Raw genomic sequence first — 26155 nt, 5'->3', positions numbered from 1 at the left:
AACTCCTTTTTCCTTTCCTTCTACATTATTGCCCATACATTGTGGAGGGTAAAATTCCAAATATGTGTTATCCTTTCAGGAAAAAGTGAGAAGCAATGTTTGAATTATTCCCAGAATTTTATTTTATAAAAAAGTACTCTAACAATTCTGTATTTTGAGCAGTTGGACTATCCTGTGATACCTACATAGCACAAAACTAAGTCTTTACTCAATAGGCAGCTGTAAATTTATTATCAGAAACCATATACTTATCTAAATAGCTTTTGCCACTCCTGTCATTTCGCAAACTTTGTGGCTACTAGAATCTTCTACTTACTGGATGGAGCTTTCAATGCGAGTGATAGTAAGGAAAGCAGCAAGGTTTGCTGTATAAGATGAGATGACAATCAAAGCAAATAGCCACCAAGCCCCCATCATCATTCGAGTAGCCAGAGTTGTGTATGGGACCTCTCCACCTGTGGGAAGAAGCAAAGAGAATAAAAGAACATCAACAAGTTTTTATTGAGAATTCTGAGGTCATACACGTTCAATATCAAGTTAACTCTTAAGTAGTGAGAAATTTTTTTACATAATATCAGCATAGGTCTCTGTACTTTGCTTATATTCATTATTTCACATTTAATTCTTTTTTACGAAACTGTGAGACCTAGTTAAAAAGAACATGATAAACATTTAGTATATTATGTTTAAATGATCTTCCTTCCACATTATTGTTCAACCTTAGAATTAATTACCCTCTTATTATATAACCATAGATATATACTTTATTTCCCAGGGTTTAATTATTCACTAGTTAGGTGGTATTAATACTATCTTAGGCTTATATTTAATGTAACTTTTCAGATTTCAAGTTCAGTAAGTGATATTTAAGATTATTTTTGGTTAAATTACCTAGAATCATAGGTTATTAATGATCTTGGGATCACACATATTACTATTAGCTTCAGTATCATCACATATGTTTTGTTTTACTCCTAACTGACTAGTCACTCTTTACAATCTTGTAGAAACTTCCTCTCCATCTTTTAAATACTGGAGTGCCCTTAGCCTTAATCTCTAGATTGCTTCTGTTCTCTGTCCACATTTCCACCTTAGCTAATCTCAAGTCCCCTAACTTTGAATATCATCTACAGTATACTTTGATAACTCTCAGATAGGTATTTCAAGCCTCACTCTTTCTAGAAAGCTATAAATAAATGCTTACATGATTTCCACTTGGAATCTAATGGGCACATCAGACTTATCACATTTAAAACAAAACACTTTATTTTCACTGGGAGCAGTCCACACTATCTTAGGTAATAGTACCAGGTTTCACTCTATTTTTTCAGACTATGGAATTTGCCAGCATCTCATCGAGTAGCAAGTACTAACTAACTACAAACTAACCTTCAAACTAACTACACACCGAATCTTATCTCATCTTATCAGGTTCAGGGCTGTCACATTTTCTTTAACTGTACTATTTAAATAGTTTATCTGTTTACATCCTGTGAACTATCACTCCTAATTCTATCACCATGGTGTGCTTTAAAAATGAGAATGAAATCATAATATTTCCCTGATCAAAACTTCCAGTAAATTCTTATCACTCTTGAGGAAAAAAAAAAAAATCCAAAATCTCTACCAAGGCATACCAAGTCCTGCATGAACTAATCTCACGTCAACTTCTTGAACCTATCTCTTTCCACTCTCTCAATGGCCTTCTTACAATTCCTTTTACATTGATATCTGTCCTAGGGCCTTTATACTTGCAATTTTTTTTATTCTTGGAATTCTCTTTAATTTAGAAATGATGTTTCTCTTCACTTAAGTTTCTGCTCAGATGATACTTCTTCACAAATACTTTTTCATCACCCTATCTAAAATAATGCCTCACAGCCCCATACTGCTAATCCTCTTATTTTTTTAAAATCATAATTTATCATATTTTATATATTTCTATTTACTTTTCTCCCATAGAATATAGTTTCTGATATGGGAATAATTTCTGTTCCATATTAAGTGCATAAATATTTGCTGAATGAATATATGTTTTATATGAAATTAATAGTCCTTCTAAAAGAAATTAGGCTTATGCTAATAGTAGAAATAAATAAAAAAGACATAATACCAGATTTGCTTAAGTTCATCAATAGGTGAATGACTTGACAGGATTCAATAAATTATAATATCAGGCAGATTTTTATGCCAACCGTTAATAGTCACTGTATAATATCTAAATTTTTAGTGCAATGCAAATATACCCTTTGGTTATGTCCTGAGCTATTTCCTAATATACTTAGAATAGGCTAACTTCTGATATCTGGAACACATTTTTTAAAAGCAGTTATATTGCGTATCAGATACTCTCTTCCTCAAAGTAAATAAAATATTAACTCAGCTTTTAAAAGACAAAAGCAACAATAAATTTATTTTTAAATCTACATGGGTAACTCCTAGACAAAACAACTAATTGAAAAAATAATAAAATATGAACAAAATATTTAAAGACTGAAAGATGTTAACATGTATAACAGAAATGGAACAAGAAAATAATGACTAAAAAGGCTAATTGAAGATTTGTTTCCATAAAATCTTTTGCCTTTACTAGTGTCATTATCATTCACATGAAAGAATACTTGTTGAACTTTCTTCATCCATAGCATGAAGTACGCTACTTAGGTAATTAAAATATTCTTGCGGAATTCAAATAAAATGACATTTTGTTTGATATCTACACGCAAATCAAATGCTAAAAGTAATGCGAATCTTGACTTCTATTTCTCGTTATTTAAAACAATCCTCTTATTGACAGCATCTAGAAAAACTGAATATCTAATGCATTTGAGAGCTAAAGAAGTAGTAAAAAAATTAGAAGACAAGATCTTAGAGAATAAAATAACCCAGAAATAAGATTTGATATTTCCCTGAGGGATAAATGCCAAGTTAATATGAGGTAGCGAAGATACTGAGAAGCTGATCAATGCTTTTGAAAGCCTTAAAAGACTAAGCTGCTATAGAAATTAAGGCCCAGAGGTTGCCATATGGGAATGGGACTGAGAAAACCAGAAAATCCTTATATACTTGGAAATCAATAATTCCAAGTCTATGAAGCCATGGGTCAAAGAAAAAGGGAAATAAAAATATTTTGAACAATGATAATAAAAATATTCCATACTAAAACTTCACAAGTTTTGATAGCTGATAGGATGCAGCTAAATTTGTGTTTTAGAGGGAAATTCATAGCCTATAACATGTAAGAAAAGAAAGATGAAAATCAATGAGCTCATCAATTTCAAGAAGTTAAAAAAAAATCAAGTTCAACTTAAAGAACATAGAAAAAGAAAAGAATAAATATAAGAGTGAACATTAATAAAATAGACAAAATTACAATAGAGAAGGTTGATCCAACAGAAGTCTGGTCATTTGAAAAGGCCTATGAAAAGCTATTGGGATCGATCATGAAAATAAGTAAAGGCACAAAAAAAAAAAATACAGTAATAGGAGTAAAAAGAGTACATTGTTACAGATATTATAGACATCAAAGTTCTTATGTACAATTTTATGCCATTTAATTTGAAAATTGTAATGATATAGCCAAATTCCTAGAAAACATTGCCACTAAAACAAATAGAAAATTTGAATGATTTCATAACTATTAAAGACTCTGAACCCTCAATTAAAACTTACCAACCAAAAAATTCAATGCCAATGGCCTTATTCAAAAGAATCTACCAAATAATTAACTCTAATTTTATAAAACTCTTTCTAATATCAGAAAAAAGCAAGGTACTATTTCATACATTCCATAGAGAAGGCACAACTTTGATAACACAATGTGATAAGGTCATTCCAAGAAAGGAAAATACAGGCCAATCTTTCATATGATTATAGATACAAAAGACTTAAATAAATTAGCAAAGTGATAAATTAATTAATTAATTAATTAATTAAGCAAGCAAGCATGTTGTGTTTGTTATATGAAAGCAAGTGTTGGCTTGGCACTTGAAATCAAGCATTGGAATTTATTACATTAACACTACAAAGGAATAAAATCCTATAATCATCTTGGTAGATGCAGAAAAGACTCAGATAAAATTCAATATCCAGTCTTAAGGAAAAAAGAACTAAAAATAATCCAGCAAACTAGAAAAAACCTATAACAATCATCATACTTATTAATAAATTAAGTATTTTTAAAGACTGTCTTAATATATGTTACTATTTCTATCCAACATTTAATTGAAGGTACTAAACAGAATAGTGCAATAAGACAAAAAATGATTGAAAAATACTTAAATTGGAAAGAATGAAATAAAAGTTATAAATTGCAGATGATATGAGCATATACATAGAAAATACAAGAGAATATAAGATAAATTACTAAAATTAGTAAGTTATCAGTTTGCTATGGTATAGAGTTAATGTTAAAAAAATCAATCATATATATATATGCAACAAACTCTTAAAACATGGAATTAAAATATATATTATAAAGATATAAATTCTTCTCAAATTTATATTTGAGATTGGTCTATAAATTAAGTGAATTGCCATAAAAATCCCCGGTTCTTTTCATGAGGGGGAAGTAAAGAAGGAGAGAGGGAGGAAGGGAGAAAATGAGACAGACAGAGAGATAGAGAGACAGATGGATAGACAGACAGACAGACAGAGACAGAGAACGAGACAAAGAGAGAGAAATAAACTAAAGTTGAATGTAAAATTTATATAAAATTGCAAAAGAGTAAAAATAGCTAAGACTATATCCAAGAAGAAAAAGATTGTTCTAGCTGACTGTAGCTTTATATAGTAATTAAAACAGTGTGATATTTGTACCAGGATAGACCAAATCATTGAAAATTATCCATGTGTACATAAATGCTTGATTTATGCCCAGCTGGCACTGCTATACTATACAGCAAGAGAGGTCTTTTCAATAAATATTAGTAGGTCAATCTGGATATACATATGGAAAATAGTGAAACTTGTCTCATAACCTATACACAAAAATCAATTCCAAGTGGCTTATAGAAATAAAAATAAAATATAAACAACAATAAAGATTCTAGAAAATCATATAAAAGAATATATCCAATATATCCACAAGATTAGGTAGCAGAAGTTTTCTTTAAGGGAGCATAAAAGACATTAGCACAAAATAAAAGTTTGATAAATTTGACTACAGTAATACTTCATAGTTCAAAAGACACCATTAAGAGAGTAAAAATACAAGCCACAGTAGAAGGTATTTGCAATACACATATCACAAAGTAATTCATCAATATATAGTTACTTCTATAAATCAATAAGAACAAAATAAAAAATAAGTAGAAAAATGGGCAAGAGGCTTCATAAAGGATAACCAAAGGCCAATAAATATGTTATAAAGTGGCAACCTCATTAGTTATCAGAGTTATACAAACTAGAAGAGAAATGAAATAACACTACGTAGCCACCAGAATGATTAAAATAAAGAAATAGATAATATCAAATGTTGGCAAGAATGTAGCATTACCAAAACATACCTTGTTGGTAAGATTGTAAATTGATTTAATCATTTTGATAAATAAAAGATATGTACTTCTATATGCATATCTTAAGACTCTGCAGTTCCATTCCTTAGGTACATACCCCAAAGAAGAATATGTGTACCTAGCTACATACACATAAATATTCATAGCAAGATTATTCATAATAGCCCCAAACTGGAAAAGGCCTAAATATCCTTGGAGAGTAGAATAGATAAATTATGGTATAGTTATACAATCGAATATTATACAGCAATTAAAATGAACAGATTTCATTTGTTTATAACAACATAAATGGATATTACAAACTAAATGTTGAGTAAAAGTATGTATACTTTATGATAATTGTTTAAAAACAGGCAAGGTGAATAGTGGTGCTGGTAATCCCATGAGTGGTTACCTTTGAGGATAGAGAATAGTGGTTGAGATCGGGCAATGGAGGCTGTGCCACTGGTAATGTTCTATCTTTCTTCCAGGTAGTAATTACATAGGTGTTCTATTGCTGGTAATTTATTGAGCTGCACATTTAAGTTTTATGCACTTTTCTGTATGTAAATAATATTTTACAAAAGGGAAGGGGAATATAGTCAATAATACTGTGATAAGTTTGTAGATGACTAGAATTAATGGCATGATCACGTTATAAGGTATAAAAATGTCAAATCGCTATATTTCATACCTGAAACTAATACAACCAATATAACATTGTATACCAGCTATAATTAAGTGAAACAAAAACAAAAACAAAAACAAAACAAAATAAAAACAACAAAAAATCCAAAAAACTAAATAAAAAAAGAGAGAAAGATAAGTTTAATGAAGACCTTTTTTTCCCTTTTGTCTCTTTTTTTCCCTCTGTGTGCACATTAAAAAAGAAAATATTTTTATAGAATCAGAATGCTAGAAAAGACAATCAGGCAAAAAAACAAAAAAAAAATCTGCTTAATTAAAAACACACCCCCACTTTGCTAAAGCATGGCAGAAATTAGACTACCAATTCCTGGCATATCAGGGTGGACAAAAGTCTGAGTCTAGAGATGGGTATTTTGATTCTTATAACCTCTAGTGAGTTTGGAGTATCCCTATATCACTCTGCAGAAGCATGTGGAATTTGTATTTTCTAAAGTGACGTCTCTGATGTAAGAAAAATCTTTTTGACATAGATTTGCATTTTGATGTGACTAGTTTGCCACATCAAAAAATATATCACTCTTGCTACTGTATATATTATCTTCTTATAAAAGTTGTTAAAGATATAAAATAATGTTTTGCCCTCAGGCAAAATTGTAAAACGTGACAATTTCACCTGAGTCAGGCAAAAATTTGTTGCTCTAAGTCTTATTGTGTGACTATCCTTGCAGCTTTATGTTTGCCTGAAAATATGAAGAACAATTAATTAAGATTCTACAATTTGGTTGTTTGGTAAATCTGCTTCTCATAGATTTAAAAACTCAAAAAGTATTTATTATATATTTTGAGACTGTGAAACTCTTTTATGAAATATGGTTAAGAAAAAAATAGAATAAAACTTTTTACCTTTCCTTATAAACATAATTTTTTTGAGTTTTTTCCTTAGCGGAACCTAGCAGGTTACTAGCAAAATAGTTAAAAACTCTTATAGCAAATAGAAAATTTCCAATATTAGGGATGACTGAATATGTTCAAGTAAGCTGGTCAACTGGAGTATCAATAAATATTACAATGTTTTACACTTACAAAATAATAGATTAGAAAATATGAAGAAGAATACTGTTGGCAATTCATCATTGCCAGGGCAGTGTTCTACATTTTAGGATGGAATAAAATGTAAGTATATCCTAAATGCTTAAGGTATGTCAGTTATATTTATATATTAATCTATTTTTTGAAATTTATTCGTAGTCAAATTGAGAGACTGTCTATGACCAGATCCATAAATGCTTTACTAATTTTTCTTTTCATGGAGGGTGCAGAGGTAATAAAGATGGGACATGCAAGATATGCATATGGTTTGCTGTTGGCCACGGGTTAGTAAGTCTGCTACCTGAAACCACTTACAAGGTAGGGCAGATTTCTATAATGTGGCATATATATCATTGGTACAACATATGGCTTAAGTGGTCGGGGGAAACATCATCAAACTATGTTGTGCTATAGTGAGGAAGTTGTTCCATTTATAATTATCTTTCAGTATTTTTTTTATACCAAGAACAAAGTCTCAGTTTTATGATGTCTCTTTAATATTATTATTCTATTTCTATAAAGGGAAAGCAAATCTCAAACTCCCTTTGTCAGGCAACAGAAACTAATTAGAGTTAATAATGTTTCATTTATATCATATTGATGTTATGGTTATTTTCTGTTTAATGCAAATGGCACAACTTTTATATTTATATTAGCAAATGTAACTTTATTAACAATAGCTTCATCACTTCTATAATCTCGTTTTCAAACATTCTACTCTCCTATGTCACCTTACACTTCTGAGCTTCTTCTATCAAGCCCACAGTCTCACAAAGATCTAAGATCTATTGACCCTACCACCTTTTCACTATCCCTCCCTATTCTCTTAGATATACTTCCCTCTTGCCCAGCTTAAATTCAGTGATTTGTTAAAATCAATTCATTGCATTTATCCTGAACTCTCTTGAAATCCTCTTGGCACAGCCCCAAACTGAGTCAAATCCAACTCTTTCTGTATTCTGTGCATAAATTGTGCAGCTGAATGTAACTGTGAAATAACATAAAAAATGTGCAGGTCATTTTAAATTCATGGCCACAAACTTCAAACGAGCCTTTAATGTAGCTTCCCAGTCATATTACATCTCCTTAGAAATTCTTTTCCTCACTCTCAGAGGCACTTGTTTCAGTGTTTCTCTGTCTTCTAATACCCCAAACTCCACCCTGCCCCATCCTCACTCTCAGAAGTTGATCATGAAGTCTATCTTATTTAGAAAATTAAGCAATCTCAAGAAACTTCTAGAGAAAAGCAAGGTACAAAACAGTTTACAGTGCACTTTAGGGTAAAAGAGGAGGAGTAAATGTGTTTATATTTTCAAAATGAAACAATAGGAAAATAAACCAATAAATACATAAATAAATACATATGAAGAAAGGGGGTGGGGGAATAGAGTGAAAGGGATAAGGATAGAAGAGTTCTGTGACTGTAATTTGTTAGTTTTAAATTTGGGACAGGTGAATGTTTTACATAATTTAAAAAGGAGAAATTGAAGGCAGTGAATACTCGACTCAGAAATAAGGTAAAATTTTAAAGTCTTGATGGAGTCTTTGAAGGAGTCTCTTAAATCGTATAGTTTCAGGGCAGATACAGACTGAGGAAGAGGCCAAGGCTTGACTGTAAGGGTAACACAATTCAATCACCAATCAAATGCCTGACATATAGTAAGGCAAGGGCACTGATGAAAATCTGAGCCTCTAAATCCCTCTGAACCTCCTGGATTTGGAAGCAACCTCTCAACACGTCTGAGGGAATCGGCCTTCTTCTGCATAAAAGTTCCTCAGTGACTCAACTGGGGGAATTGCAGTTCTCTCTTGGACTCACCACGCCGGCCCTCATTGGCTCCAGATTGCAAGCTAGATTCCAAACTAAGTCAGAGAAGTATAAAGCCCACTAATAAAAGCTTTATACCAAATAGGATACAATATTGATTTTATTGATTAGGGCAAATATATTGTCATGGGTGGTAATGATCTGGGACTTGATATTTATTGTGTTGATTTGCTACTTGAGGGTGATGGTAGTAATTTGTTAGAATGGCTAATTGAAGGATGAACCAATAATAAATCAATTGTGGAGGTAACCTATATGCAAATACTGTAGAGATTCAGAGAGTTGGGAATATTGGAACGGATCTGCTCTGAACAACCTATTCACCACCTTGACTAAACATGAGAGGGACACTCTCTACACAAAGATATATTAAGACATGTATGAGATGGGGTGGAGAACAAGCATCTCTGAAGAGAAAACTCTGTAGGCCTGATGTGACATTGGGAATACCACAATACAATTGGATGTCTTGATATCAAAATGACTGTAGTATCCCAGGTTGATAGAGGCTAAATGAGGTGTTTATCAGAGACAAGGTGAAATTACCGCGCTAAGTTATGGCTGTTTATGAATGGTAATTGGAGGCTACTGACCTTCAGAGATGGATAGCAATAGCTTACTGCAGGGTTCCTAAATATGAAATAGATAGGTAGTCTACTAAGATGTTTCTTGATATAAACACAAAAATTCTAGAGCTAAGGGCAGAAATCTAGCCTCAATTGCTGAGTGGGAAATTTGGAACTTCTTATCCGGTTTCTAGAACTCATCTAGTTTACTGAGCTAGAAAGCCAACATTGAAGAAGAGGTTAGGTTAGTATTTTTTGATATGTTCTTTTTGAATTTTTTTCTTAAGTAATTTTTAATACTAATAGTCATGCCATGCTTCTCATTTTGTATCTTATTTCTTACATTTTCACTGACCGAATAATATTCCTCAGTCAGAGGTACTATAGCCTAATCATTCTTACTAGTTTTAAAAATTTAGAGAGTTTACACTACCATATATTACATTGCTATAAACATCTTTTTTGATAGAATCCAAGAAGAGAAATTACTTGGTGAAAGAAATGATTTTTTATGTCTTATACAAGTGTTAAGAATTTTCAAATACATTTTATAACATTATTTATTGAATGAATAGTGATAGGTAATGTCACTATATTATTAATATGTCTTTTCAAAGTGTTGACATTTCAATTGAATGACAAAATATAGTGCTGGACTGGCTGGTAAGTCTATTTGTAGATAAGCAAAAGTAGGCTAAAAGTACACAGAAAGACTTTCCTACCTTAATATTTATACTTGCATAATAATTGTAATATATGTAAAACTGCTTATAAATAGCATCACCTTCTTTTAAGCTCTTTTTAACATTTAAGTTCTGTTTTGAAGAGTTCTATATCCGTTGAATAATAAATTTTAACATATTTCACTTTTTCTTATTTAATAAAGTTCTTTTAGATATACAAATGCCATGTTTACATACTTACCTGAAATAAGAATGTTCTGATCAAATAAAAAATTTCAACATCAGGATTTTCCACAGAAGGAGATAATATTTATAATTCCTGATACTTCAGGTTTAACACAAGTAGTTTAGTTTACTGAACTCAGTACTGTAGAATATTTCTGATGCACAGATTTAAAAAATGTTAAATTAAAAATTAATTATAATCAAATTAAATGGCTGCTAGTTACCATATAAACCTTATATGCTGATTTTAACTTAATTTCAAAGCGTGAGTTGCTGTAACTCATATTAGAACTAAATTGAATTATGTTACATACAAAAAGTAATGCTTAGCAGCTTCTTACTTTCACAGCGTTTTCATTACTCTAGCCCATATGAAATTTCCCCTCTTTCTAATGAGCTATGGAACAAAAACAGCCAATTGAAAGTCAATTTTTCCATCTGATACAACAAAATTAAAACAGTTGAGATTTTAGTAATTAAATTAAAAAGGAGATTTCAGGTTCTGTTTGTTAGGTGGACTACATTATAGTTCTACACAAGGTGTACCTCAAATAATAGTCAAGAATTTGAGGTTAAGCTGCATTGAAATAGTAACTCCCTTAGGTGCAACCTATTAGATGAGAAACACATATAGTGTCTATCATGATTCCCTACCACAAACTGGTTTATATTTTTATATCTCCAAGGACAGTGGCAGTGGTGGTATTTAGACACACTTTCAGTAAGTCCTTTCCTTAGGTATCATTTAATCAAGACTAAATTTTTTTTCCTCCTGCACTAATTGCTTTGTATTCAGTTCTACTGGAAACATGATCATAGCATGAATAAATTGCACTAAACCTATTAGAAGTATCTTGATATACATGAACTTTATTGTGGCAGACAAATCTTTTATTACACTTATTAACGAAGTACTTTTTTATGGGACTAGTTATCTTGAATTGGTAAATGTACTCTTTTAAAGATTCTGAAATGATATTGAAATTAGAAACTCTTTTCTACTTTTTAAGACTTTTCTTTATATATCTGCTTTTATATATATGTATATATATATTTATATACTTCTAAATGTTTGAAATTAATCCATTTAATTGGAAAGCATGGTAGTGTATGTGGCTGTTTGCTGAGATTTCCACTAAGTCATAGATCAGCATTTTATGGCATTAATGGTTAATGAAATCAGCTTTAGCCCACAACATAATGGATCAGTGTGCCACACATCTCTGAATTTCCTATCATTTTTATTTGCAACAAAAAACATATCTGCTTACCTCTTTTTCTGTTTCCTTTCCCTATACCTATTGATGGGGCCCTTGTAAATTTTAAAGATAAAAATAAGACTTTGCATCTTCAGAACAATATCAGAACTAAATTTCAACAATTGTGGAGAAATATATATATCTCAAACTCTCAGAGGAGTCATATTTCCCAACACTTGCATGAATTCCACAGTTATGATTTTGCCAAAAGCACACACATTTACTTAAGTGCCGCTAAAAATATCTTCAGCCTCCGTATTCATGCACTTATTATAACTATTCTATTGTGCTATTTTAGAGTTCTTGTTTTAAAAAAATATAAAAAGAGAAACCAAATGACTTCATTCTTTTTCTCCTGGTTTACCTTTAGATATGTTAATAGATGTGCTGCTTTGTAAGACCCAACAGTGTAAGTCCAAGTTTTTGTAAAAGATTTAAATGTATATTATGCAGAATTTTTTTACCTGATATTATAACATTAAAATTGAGATTTTAGTAATTCAGTTTCAAAAGAGGGAAAGATATCCAAATAAAGCCCTCAAAATCTTCAGCAAGTTTTTAGGTATTTTGGTTCAGTGATGCCCTGCAATTTTTAAAGTCAATTTTTATGTCACTCTTTGTTTTCCTCATTTTTACCATATCTGGTTTCATGGACCTTTGGTTTGATTGATACTTTGGGTGCTTTGTTTCTATTTTTAATATATTAATATATATCAATTGCCTATCTGTTCACCAAAAAAGAAAAATAGTGCATAGCTTGAACGAGGAAAATATTGTGATTCTTGTGATTCTTTAAATGTATCCAAATGCTATTTTCTGGAGGCCTGAAAAAATTATGCTTTTTTCTTTTTGTACTATTTTTCTTGTTACCTACTGATTTCACTACAGACCTGGTAAAGAAATGAGGGCTGGGGAAGGCACTCAAAGTGGAAATGTTGTCTGGGTGACTACTCGTTTATCAAACAGCGTGAAGCGAGACTGGAGTTGAGTCAGGCCTGCCACTCTGTAGTGATGTATTAGCTTTTAATGTTTTAAAATAATTATAGCAAGGCCTAAGGTACTATATAAAATCACTATATAAATTCTAGTGCCATTATCGACCCCATTTTTCATAAGTTCAATCAATCAGTGATTCTAAGAAGAATTGTACCCATTTTACCAGTCCCAGGGGCATGAAAGTTCAAAGGATAAACAACAGTTATCAACAGGAATCAAAAATGAAATGGATCACAAAGTGAAGTTTTTAATTACCTCTGGAATTTCTGAGACCGGTTCCTTAACTAGGCCTTATGCATAAGTGCATTATTATTTCCACAAGGTCAGAAAATGCTAATCCACATTCAATCAGTTGTAATCATGATAACAGAGTCAGGAGTAAGGCTAAAATAAATTTTAAAAGCTCAAAAATGGCATTCAAAGCCAGCACCCTGTTATCCATGACTAGAGATTAGTTTTAAACTATAACTTTTTTATTGAGCATACATTAAGATTTACAATTTGATAGAGAAGAAAGGGATCATTTAACACTGTGAATTTACTCTTTCAAACACAATTTCAGCCTTCTCAATTTTGAACTTCCTTCCTTTTTTCCTGTTTTCCAGAGCTCTTATGGTTAAGTGCTTAGGAGGACATCTTAAAGAGCAGAAGAGATAAATGGATTCCCCTTTGGCTTCTTTTCAGTTATATTCTTTTGAATAATCAGTTGGAAAATGGTTAAAGAAATGAGATTTTGGTGTGCTAATGTTACAGAAAATTTACTGGGATAAAATACAAACATTGTAATCAGTACATGGGCCCTAAGTGGTAAATATTCATATAGATTTCAGTAAGTAATGCAGATAGATCTGTAATTGAAGAACATAAAATAATTGATATCATAGTGATTGCCACAACGCTGCTGATTAATTAAGCAAATGTATATGAACCACATACCATGGGTTTCTTTGTGTATTTGTGCATGACAATATGTTAAGCTGAATGAATTACAGAATTCCATATGAAGATTAATTATTTTACTTAAAGAATATCTCCTCCTCCTCCTCTTTCTATTTTAATGTGCTGTTTGGGTGTGGTTTCTAGATTCTCTCTGGAAGTTCTAAAGGTATTTTCAATCTAGAGCCTCTTTAGTCATTAAGTGACTTGGGACTTAGGTTAAATTGGTGAGCAATGGAAAAATCACGAAACAGGTTCATATTGCTGGGTTGAAGTGGTAAATAAAAACCATGGATGTAACAAAGTTAGGAAGTGGGGTCAGAGAAGAAAGGAATCAGGGTGAAGTTGCAAAACAAAACAAAAAACCTATTAAATTCAAGCCAAAATTAGGAAGTAAGAGATTATAAAGTGAATGTCAGGAAACAAAGTAAAGAATAAACGCTTCTATTTGTTGAGTATTTACTAACGCACCAGACATTGTGTAAGTGTTATGTAAGCATTTTATTAATAGTCACAATAGCTTTATGAAATAATTAGTAAAGCAAGATTTGGTTTCCTCAGCTAACATCCAGACCACAGAAGAACAGGGAGAGTTGGTTTATGCTCATAGTCTCTCATAGGCAAGGGAAAAGACCAGGCAGAGAGTGACAGGTATCAGAGAATCTAGGAAGACTCTGGTGTTTCTTCCAAGTACATTTCTTCTATCAAGGATTCTAATTTATATTGTCACTTCATTTTCTCCTTCTGTTCTCCTCAATGATAAAAATGGATGAATTTACTGTGGGCTGACAGGCCAAAAATTTAGGACAGAGTCAAGCAAACAAAATAAAACAGATTAAGAGTTAAACCACAATGAGATACCACCTCACACCTGTTAGAATGGCTGTCATCAACAGGACAAGTAATAACTAGTGTTGGCAAGATTGTGGGGGAAAAGAAACCCTCATACACTCCTGGTGGGAGTGTAAATTGAGACAGCCACTATGGAAAACAGTATGGAGGTTCCTCAAAAAATTACAAATAGAATTACCATATGACCTAGCAATCCCTCTTCTGGGTATCTGCTCCCCAAATTTGGAAACATTTATGTGTAAAGATTTATGGACCCCGATATTCATTGCAGCATTATTCAGTGACAAAGACATGGAAACAACTGAAATGTCCTTCGATAGATAATTGGATAATGAAGATGTCGTATATATATATATATATATACAATGGGATATTACTCAGCTATCAGAAAAGATGAAATTTGCAACACCATAGATGGATCTTGAGAAAATCATGCTAAATAAAATAAGTCAGAAAAAGTTGAGAACTATATGATTTCAACAAACAAACAAGACTAACAGAGATTCATGAACATGGACAATAGTTTAGTGGTTACCAGAGGGAAGGCGGGGTAAGTAAATAAGGGTAAAGGGGGTCAAATATGTGGTGATGGAAGGAGATTTGACTTTGGGTGGTGAACGCACAATGCAATATACAAATGAATTGTACACTTGAAACCTATATAATTTTATTAACCAATGTCACCCCAATAAATTAATAAAATAAAATAAAAAATAAATATCAATAAAACAGAAAAAATTCCCATTATTTTGTCTTGGAAATAATTTATAATTTACTAAGACCAATGAAACTGGGAAACAATCACATTAAAACAAAACCAATATAACTAATAGACAATCTTGAAAGATGTGACATATCAAGGAAATAGAAAGGTGATATGGCAAAGACACGAGATTCTAATAATGAATAAATAATAGAGAAAATAAGTAGGTGAAGATCTCTTTCCTCAGACTTGCTCAGGAATTCTATATATCTTAACTTCATTCTTGGGATAACTCAAAAAATGCATTTGTCATTCTCTATTTTAATAGTGAGCTATAAACTTTTTATTGAATCATTAAACAATTATAAGCTCCAAATATTGGAATTGTAATTAGCTATTATGTTTTCTTTTTAAATTAATTTGATAAAAAACTTTGTAACAAATCTTAGACACGATGAGCTATATGCAGGTGAATAAAACTTTCAACATATAAGTTTTACATGCAAAAACAAAATGGTGAGTTACTTTTTTAATTCCCATTTTCCCTAGGGATATTCATTCACCTGGGTTCTCTACATAGGTTTATTGAAAATAGAAAAAATATGTATTTGTTATTCCTCCAAGTTTCACAAACTTAGAAATTTCTTCTATGCATATATCACAATACACAAGAGACCTCTGCAATTGTTTGAGAATTCAGATAGTTATCCAAAAACAGACATGCTGGAAGTTTTTATATGATGATATTATCAGGGGAATTGTTATTAATTATTACTGTAGTCATTTGATTTAAGTTCTGTGCTATCTTCTGCAATTTCCCTTTTTATTTCTTTTCTCATGTTGCTCATGGTACAAACTTAACTCTACAATGAAATGAACTTTTCAACAGAGTTTTAAAAAATTAAATTTATTGGGGTGACGGTTAATAAAGTTATTTAGGTTTTAAGTGTACGATTCAATAATACATCATCTGTATATTGCATTGTGCATTCACCACCCAAAGTTAAATTTCTTTCCATCACCATATATTTGATTCCCTTTACCCTTATCCATCTCCCCACCCCCACTAAACTATTATCTGTGGTAACCACTAAACTATTATCTGTGTCTATGAGTTTTTGTTTGTCTTGTTCATTTGTTGCTTTCAGTTTTATATCCCACATATGAGTGAAATTATATAGTTCTTGAATTTTTCTATCTGACTTATTTCGCTTAGTATGATTATCTCAAGATCCATCCATGTTGTCACAAATGGCTACATTTCATCTTTTCTTGTGGCTGAGTAATATTCTGTTGTATACATGTACCACATCTTCTTTATCCAGTCATCTATCTAACGGAACTTCAGTTGTTTCCAAGACAGAATCTTTATAAAATATTTACATTTGCATATAAAAAATGAAATTCAAACTAATCACTGGATGATCGTCATCTTTATGGTTTAATAGGACACTTTTTAGAGTCCTCCTCTACCTAATAACCTTTGATGGCTCTGGAAGTAATAACTTGAAGATATATATTTTTTTCAAATGAAATAAAAAGTAGTAGTGATCAGATGAGCTACTTTGGGTAAATTTTGATCAGCTACTTTTTTCTCTCTATTAAGTTGGATAATTTCCTCTCCCCACACCAAATTACCATTTTGAACAACACAGCCCTCTTTTATAGTTTGGTGTATAAAGATTTTGTTACTGTATTTTAAATTATTGCAGTGCCTTACTGCATTACATGGAATAATTTTATACTTTTAAAAACACCAGCAATGCACATTTAAATATATGAGCTAATTTTATTTACTTTTTGTCTATGTTCTTAACATTTAAGTTAGCAATGACAGATTCTAAACTTTTTGTCCAAATGATTTAGTCAGTGTTTTTTAAGTGTTGTAGTGTAGTCATACTTCATGTTCAAGCAATTTTCTCTGTCTGAATGTTTAAGTATCTTCTAAATATCTGGCGAAATACAGTAATGTAAAGCTTAATTTTACTTTATGTTACTATTGTTTTCATAAATAAATCCTTTAAAATTCTATTATAATCTATATACTATTATATAAAATGTATGAGTATGTAGTATAGTATAATGATTGGCTGAAAGTATCAAAGTCTTAGAAGTATGTCTATAGCTTATATATCTACATATCTACGTTATGTCTATCTATATAATGTAACTTGGAAGCTGAATATCTAGCATAATTTCTTAAGAAAATGACCAAGGATGTACACAAATATTGAACTACTAGGATGATTTTTTACAATTTTATAAACATGAAATAATAGGGAATTTGGCAAAACAAATTATAATACATACACATATATTTAATGTAGATTCTTATATAGACAGTAAATAAAGCTACAAAAGAATACCTAAAGGAATAAATCAGTGTACAGGATATATTTTTAATTTTATTTAAAAAAACATTATATACAAGATGAAACCATTATTATATATCTCTATATTAAAACATTTCTGTATATTGACAGCCACTAAGGTGCTAGGTCTTGCCACATATATTTCAATTTCATTCCCTCTTTTCTATTCTTTCTTCCACATTTGTTGTGGTGGTGGTGGTTTATGTTCTTCAAGCTAGCACCACTTTAGCTAGTCTACTTCAACAGTCCATTATAATCTCCAAGACCTTCTTCCTACTGCCTCTAAATAGATCCTTTAGTTCTTTGGATGAAATGATGTTGTTAAATTTATAAGTAGAAAGTCTAATCTAACACAACTCTTTCATTGACATTAACAGTTATACTCTACCAGATCATTTGCTGATAAAACTTTAATCAGCATGATTAAAATATTAAATTTGGGAGAATAAATGACAATGTATAAAATGATGCATATAAAGTATTACTTAAACTTAAAAAATATATAACTCTGAGAATTGTTTCAAGGTTAAATTTTCCACATTTTCTGTGTTAAGAGGAAGTTTTCCAGCTAAAACATCTTGATAAGCAATAACATGCCAAATTGAAGATCAAAGTTATTAGATCAAAGCACTTAAAGATATGCCTGCCTGGAAACATCCTTGAAAACTCCATCTGAGGCATCAAATCTCTCAGACCTGCTGTAGAATTCCTAGCATCACTTTGTTTTCTGTACTTAGTCAACAATGAATTAAAAATGAGGAAAACAAACTAGTGGGTTATGGAAAATAGCACTATTGGCAAAGTCTTTCTTATGAAAAGAGAGTTTAAAAATTGAAGTTAATAGCATTATTTTTTTATATACCTATCTATAAGAATCAGCACAATCTCAGTGCCCTTCAGAGAGATTATAAAAATATCTGCACAGAAACAAAAGGAGGAAAAATAACATTTAAAGTTTTTTTTTTCTAAGAAATTTGTTTCATTTTATTTCATTATGCCAGGTGTCGCAATTTAAAAATTACATCTATATTTTTTAAAGTAGGATTAATCTTTATTCTATTCAATTTTTCTCATTTTCACTTTCTTTGAATTTTCTGATTTCAAATATTTTTAATTATATTGCCAAAAGACTTGTAAAATAAATTAGGCACAAAAAATGTATATTTAATAAACATTGTGTTGCTGGTTTGTTTTAATATCATTTAAAAAATTAAGCTGCATTTAACAGCATCATAAAGGAAAAACATATAAAACTCTAATTTTAAATTAATATGTTTATTTTATAGGACTGTTTAGCTACTACTTAAAAGCAAAAGCAAAAAACAAAAAAACACTGTAGCTTGTAGATTTTTGTTTTTGAAAACCATTTACCTTTGGTTACTTTCTGCCACCTGTGCATTATATAAAATATTTTTTTCAACTTTATCAATCAGTGTTATGAAGTATATTAAATGATAATGACACACAAGGAGGTACACTCTTAAATATGTAATATATATGTATGTGTGTGTATGTGTGTGTATGTATATATATATATACACATATACATATATACATATATATACACATATATATATATACATATATTCATAATGGTATTTGTTTGGTATATGGAATTATCTACACCTTAGAAATGTGCTTATGTCATTATTTACAATTTTTAGTTGATAAGCTACCTAAATTCAATGATAGTCTCCGATAGTCACAGATTCTAGGTTTAAATTGCATTGCAGTAAAGTCTTGGATTGAAACAAGTAAGCATAGCCAGCTTACAAGTTTGACTTTTGCAATTACTGTTCATTTTCTAAGCTTGCCTGGGTGTAAATGCATGTTAAATTGCCTTTTAGTGCCAGGAATGACTTTTTCTCAGCCAACATATTCTCTTTTGGTTCATCAGTTAGATATTTATTCCATGTCATTTAATAGCACAAAAATTACTCATTCCAACTCAAAGTGTCCATCTTGGACATTGCATGTGGCCAGCTTCATTATCTTACATTAATATAAAAGATGTGTTTGTGGTACTAAAGCAAGTTTTAATGCTATCTTTTTAATGAATTATTCAGGTCATCAAATATAATTTTCAACTTGCTTAACCTAATTCAAGCCAGCATTTACAGAATGTCAACTGGGTCAATACTAGCTCAGAAGAAAAAATGAAAAATCAATAAACATCAGGGTGAACATTTTAATTTTTACTCTTTAACCTGAACCATTTCCTGTATTAGAAGATTGAATATTAAAGGCTCACTTCAAAATATTTAGTTTTTCAGAAGTGTCACTAGTCTATACAACTATTTGTAACAACTATAGGGGGACAAGTTGTACTATTTCCAAGATTTGACCTTGTTTCTCCTATGGCTTAGAGATTAAGTATAGCCTCAGTGGATAAACAGTACATCATTTTCAAAGGAAGGTTTTCTGGGGGAAAACGCTGAGTTTATAGATTCCTACTGTGGCTAAAGCTAGTGTATATTTAATCTTATACTCCAGATGGCCTTTTGTGACCAAATGACTGTGGATTTAAAAATCAAGAAACTTTAATCAAAGAATTGACCTTGACAAGAAAAATTGGGAATAAAATGTTACTGATTTATTTTTCTGTAAGAAAAGCAAAATAATCCAGTGTTATTATGAATGTTAGCAGATTTTAAGATCTTTTTAGATAAAGGGGAACTACATGTAAATTTCAAGTAAATAAATGCAATAAGAAAAATCTTTAATTCAATTCCTTTACAGGAAGAATTTTCTGTAGAGAAGCTTATAACTGATGATTTAGGAACAAGGAGACTTATTCCTACTCTGAAAGAAAGATGTTATTAGTAGTTTGGCTTGATATAAAAAAAACTATATATAGTATATTAAAATTATATATATTATATTAAAGAACTAAAATAATTTTAGTAAAATACTATTTATTGTTCCTAGAAAAATAACAGGAGGTTGATTGAGAAGGAAGAAATAAACTGAGCAGGCCATTATTTTGCTTTTCTCTCTGCTCTCACTTTTCCAAAAGCACTGGGGAAGATTATTTAGAAGAGAATGGTTTTCTTCAGAAGCTGTCACCACAAATAAAGCTGGGAATAATATATACCTCTTGATTTACTGTTGATATGCTGTCTGAAATGGATAATCGTATTTGCTTGATCAGCTGAGTACAAAAGAGTGTGGCTGGATCTTGGAGTTAATGTATTTTAAGGTTCAATAGATGGAGATATTTTGTATGCAACATATATCTACCTAAATAGATAAACATTCATACACCTATAAAATAAATATATAACCTCCAGTTTTTTTGGAAGCAATTATTAAATCCTCAATTATGCTGGAGAATTTGAAAACAGAACAGACACAAAATAGTTTGTCAGTTAATGCCCTTTATAACAATTTATAGTTGTCTAAATTTTTGTTCTGCCACTCCTCTGCTTCAAACACTCCAGTGATTCTTCATTACTTTGATATGGAAGCCAAAGCCTACAATGCCACCCTCATCTGAATGCATGGACCTCCAAACCTTACCTGCTACTAAGCTATTGTTCTGACCGTCCTCTTTGAGAAGGCCCTTTGCTTATGTGGTTCCCTATACGTGTCCACCCTTCCCCCAGATATCTATACAGCATACTCCTTCTTAGCCTAGGTTTTTGCTCTAACATCAAATTCTCAAAGAGGCTTATTTCAATGAGCCCATTGAAAATTGCAACTCTTCCACATATACTTCAAAAAACGTAGCTCACTTTGAGCTACGTTTTCTATGATTATTTGAGTTCTGATATACAATGTAATTTATTTATTTATCATGCCTATTGTTTGTTATCTGTTTCTCTTCACTAGAATATAAATTCCATGAGGGCCTGAATATTTATTTGTTTTTCTCATGAAGGTATCTCCAGGAGTTTGAACAGTGTCTGTGACATTGTAGGCATTCAATAAATGTTGAATAAATGAATGATTTTTAATTTGGACATGGAATAGTTTTAAGGTACATAAAACATGTATAATCTGAAATGTTTCTCTCAATTTATAAAAGGGTACATAAAAATCATTCAATTGGCTAAAGGGATATGCATCACAAAAGAATTTAGACATATACAATAGAGCTCTCATATATTCCTTAGGCCTCTAATGAAAAAAATGCATTTGCCTAATTGGTCATTTGTCTAATGAAAAAAATAATGCAATATGATTCTAAATGCAAATTTTGTTTGCTGTTTTCTCAGCAAAGTAAACTGGTTTTCTGGAAAAGTAGCAATGATGTTTCACTTATTTCAATATCTATTATGACAATAAATGCTGACAAACTTAACATTCTCCTGTGTTCATGATAGCATTAAATAAAGGAAGTTTATTCCCAATGTAAAATTTGTAGCCAGTGGTGTAGTTAATTAAGAGAAAATGTCAATAGAACTTAACATTGTCACAGGATAATGGCTCCTGCTGCTAGATATATGTCAAGAGAAAGATAAATAAGATGGAGTGATTTATTAAGCAGTATCACACTCCAGGCAATGCATTTCCAGAGGATTATAGCACTCCTTAGGTGGTGATGTAAGGCAGAGGACTAAAGACCAAGTAATCTTAGCTCTTTGAATAATATAAAAATAGTACAGAAATATGGTGCTTTCAGACAGTCTCTGCTGATATAGCAAAATGACTTTTATTTTAGAAAGGAGAGTCATCATGATATTAAAAAGGATCTAAGTTAGAATAGAATGCCATTGACAATTCTTCATGACTTTGCAGATAATTATGGGGAGATGTGATACTATTCTAAAATTTAAAAGCAAAACATCTAGGACCACCTCTGTTTAAAATATAGATGTTTTGAAAAATTCCATTCCAGGCAACAAATGATTGCTGCTTTGGGAACTTGGTAATTTTTCTCAGCAAAACTCTATTAAAATAATTTTTTGAAAAACATCCAAATGCCTTTTATTCCTTTTCAAAATTTTAATAATATAATTCAATTTATTTTTAAATTATTAATAAATATTAATCAAATAATACCTAAGATGGTTTTAATTTAGAATCAACCTTTTGAAGATTGGACTGGCATAGTCTTCAAATTTAACTCAGAATACTATCATGTGCTTTGACTTTTTCAGTTCAAAGTCATAAATATTACTAATTATTGGAAAATTATTTTCATTTTAAAATTAACCCTATATCTGGTATTATACATTCCAGTACTGCAATAATATTAAATAATGAAAACACTAACCTATATTATTTATAACTTTCCTATGCATTACATTTCAAAGGTATTTACAATATAAGTATTACATATATTTTAACAATGAAATCATAATTTCACAATTCTCTTGTCTAAAGGCATTTTATCAATGAAATAAAAAATTTAGTATAGTATTTAACATAGATTATATTTATATATAATAGAAAAGATAGCTTTTAGTTTTATTAATATACTAAAATATCAAATAATTATTAACATTGCAAAAGAATGAAACTACCTTATACCATACAAAAAAATTAACTCCTATGGATTAAAGACTTGAATGTAAGACCTGAAACTATAAAACTCCTAGAAGAAAAAATAGGTGGTAAGTGCCTTGACATTTGTCTTGGCGATTATTTTTTGGATTTGACACCTAAAGCAAAGGCAACAAAAACAAAATTAAACAAGTGGGATTACATCAAACTAAAAAAACCTTCTGCAAGCAAAGGAAACCATTGACACAATGAAAAAGCAACCTACTAAATGGGAGAAAATATTTACAAATCATATATCTAATAAAGGGTTTATCTGATAAAGGGTTGATATCTAAAATCTATTAAGAACTCATGCAACTCAATAGTAAAAAAATCTATTAAAAATGGGCAGAGAATCTGAAGAGACATTTTTCCAAACAAGACAAACAGAGCTACAAATTACAAGCATCCTGGGTCAAAACTTATATTTCTATTCAATTTGGGTTCATTAATTTGTTGCATCTTTGCCCATGTTGTGTTATAGTTTATTACAAATAGTTGTGGTAATGATGTACTTATATAGGGAAAATTTTTCTTATAGTTTTTCATATCTAGTTTAATGACAAAGTTATAATGAATTTTTTAGCATATGGTTTTTACTATAAGTATTTTCATTAGCTGTTTCATTAGTTTTCCTAATAATTTTCTTAGGCCTAAATACAGTATACTTTGTTAACATAATGCTTACTTTCTGTGAGGTAATGATTATATAAAACATTAAACAATGTGGCTGATTCCATTTCTTGCTGTGACCTGCAAAAATGGTGAAGAAATAATAGTTATAATATTATGTGCCTATTTTGTGTCATGCACACAATTTTAAGTGTTTTATATCCTGAATTCTTAATTTTTCAAACACCTGATGAAGTACATAATTATTATTTGGAGAATTGAGGTACCTAGAGGTTAAGAAACTTATCCACTTTCACACAGTGAATAAGTGTTAGATTATAGGATTTAAAACTGAGCTGTCTCTCGAGAAAACACAGATAGATATAAAAAAGCTGTTCAGTTAGATACTTATACAATCATACAATCTTACAGCTAAAAGAAAATTTAAGAATCTGACAATAAATCACAAAGCAAAGATCAAGAAAGTTAATTGGACAACTAATTTCTTTCATTGTCACTAGGTAAAAAATTGGTTCCTAGTCTGTGTTTCCTTCCCTTCCCTTCCCTTCCCTTCCCTTCCCTCCCCTTCCTCCCTTCCTTCCTTCCTTCCAAAAGCCAACACTTGGTGACCTCACAGATTGCAAGGACCTTGTCAGCTTACAATGCCTTATTTTTATTTTTTACACCTACAGCATCTGGTCTTCCTAGGTGGTCTCCTATCCAAGTACTAACCAGGCCCGACCCTGCTTAGCTTCCGAGATCAGAAGGGATCGGGCTTGTTCAAGGTAGCACGGCCTTAGACCGTGTTCTTTTCTTAATCGGTTATGAGTTGGTAGGTATACTACTTAATCACAATGTGTCAAATAGCAACGTATATGAAAACTCCATGCCCATAGTGACTTATGCTTTCCTCAGCATGATAATTATGATTCTATGATGGAGCTACATGTTTACTAGTTGATTTCCTGTGTACATTGAAAGCTCCATGAAGATAGACACCATGCTGTTCTACTCACCTTGTAACTAGATAGATAATTCTTATTTAGTATCCAAGCAAATGTTTCTGAGAGAATGAAGAATTTTAAAAAAGTAAAGGCTGAAGAATACTTGTAGGACATGCTAAAGTAGAGCTTAAACAATGGATATAAACATTAACTTCTAGAAGACAGAACAAACTGTGTAGCTGTCCCAAACAGATTGTTAATTTATAGTCTAAAAGACAGAGTTGTAAATATAAAGAGATTCTATAAATTTTGGTCACAGCCACAAATCAAAGAGCAATTTTATGTGTCCACATTTTATGTGAAAGAGTAGGTCATGCATTTGTCTTTTGTTATATCTTGATACAAAAAAGAACAATTGCCATCAAGAAATGTAGTTTACAAATAAGAGACACTGATATATATGATAAGGTATATAATGTAAATTTACACTTTATATTACATATTGAATTATCTGCTTTAGAATTGTAAAGTAAAGGCTGTGCCACATTCAAGGGTATTTAACAAAAGTATCACAGGACTTTATTACCCATTAGTTGTGTAAATTAGAGATGGGAATCATAAATTCAGCATGATGTAGACTATAGTTGGCTTATAAGCACGCATCTTAGAGCTAAGTTAAACGCTAAGTCTTAATTTACAAAACATGTTGATTTTGTTTTTGAAACTGTGGTCAGTTTCCCATACTTTTTGAAATATAACTGTTATTATAAAACTTCTAACTACGTATTCATAGGTGAAAGGGGAAAATGAATTTTAGTCAAACAAAATTGAATTTCCAAATTTGTATTCTAAACTGATGGTCTCTACCATCACCTAGTCCCTTGATCCCAATATTTTAACTTTGATCAATCCTGAATCATATGTAGAATAAATGTCTCTTTAGCAATGTCTGTCCTCATTACTTAAGCTGAAGGGTATTGTAATATGGTACTGTAAGAACACTGAGTACTACTAAGATGTCAATGCTATTGAAGGACTTGCTTTTTCTATCATTTAAATTTATAATTTTTAAAATGTTTTCTTAAAGCATTTTGGGAAAAAAGAAAAATGAAATCAGAATATCTTAAATTCACCTTTCAATTTTTAAAAAATGTCTTTGTTAAACTTTGTTAAGCTTTCATTTAATTAGTGAAATAATGATTTTAATTATCGTATGCATTTATATGTAGTTCAGAGTAGTCTAGAAAATGTTGTTTATACCAGTTCTTGTTTTGTAAACATTTTATAAGCAGAAACCTGACTTGTGTCTCATGTTCCTTGATTACTTTTAACTCTCAAAAAGCTCAGTTCAGCATGAGAAAGGATTTTCTGGCGCAAATCATGAATAGTTGGTATTAAAATAAATAAAATTCAGGGGGCATATTGCATGCATATAGTTCATAGAATAATTACTTAGGAGC

The 26155-nt window shown here is 30.8% G+C and overlaps 1 protein-coding gene and 1 pseudogene across 3 annotated transcripts in view; both read right to left on the bottom strand.

The window, feature by feature from the left end:
• The window catches only part of GRID2 (glutamate ionotropic receptor delta type subunit 2), a 1244525-nt gene that overhangs the window by 227700 nt on the left and 990670 nt on the right, over positions 1–26155 (bottom strand). For all 3 annotated transcript variants that reach the window (XM_039845721.1, XM_039845720.1, XM_039845722.1), the window contains one exon: positions 317–455. In XM_039845721.1, the coding sequence (XP_039701655.1) occupies positions 317–455 (139 nt within the window). The remainder of the gene's footprint in view (positions 1–316; positions 456–26155) is intronic.
• Positions 24435–24553, bottom strand: LOC120588546 (uncharacterized; annotated as a pseudogene).

This window comes from Pteropus medius, unplaced genomic scaffold, assembly GCF_902729225.1.
Source record: "Pteropus medius unplaced genomic scaffold, Ma_sr-lr_union100, whole genome shotgun sequence".
NCBI lineage: Eukaryota > Metazoa > Chordata > Mammalia > Chiroptera > Pteropodidae > Pteropus > Pteropus medius.
This window is presented reverse-complemented; position numbering and strand designations above follow the sequence as displayed.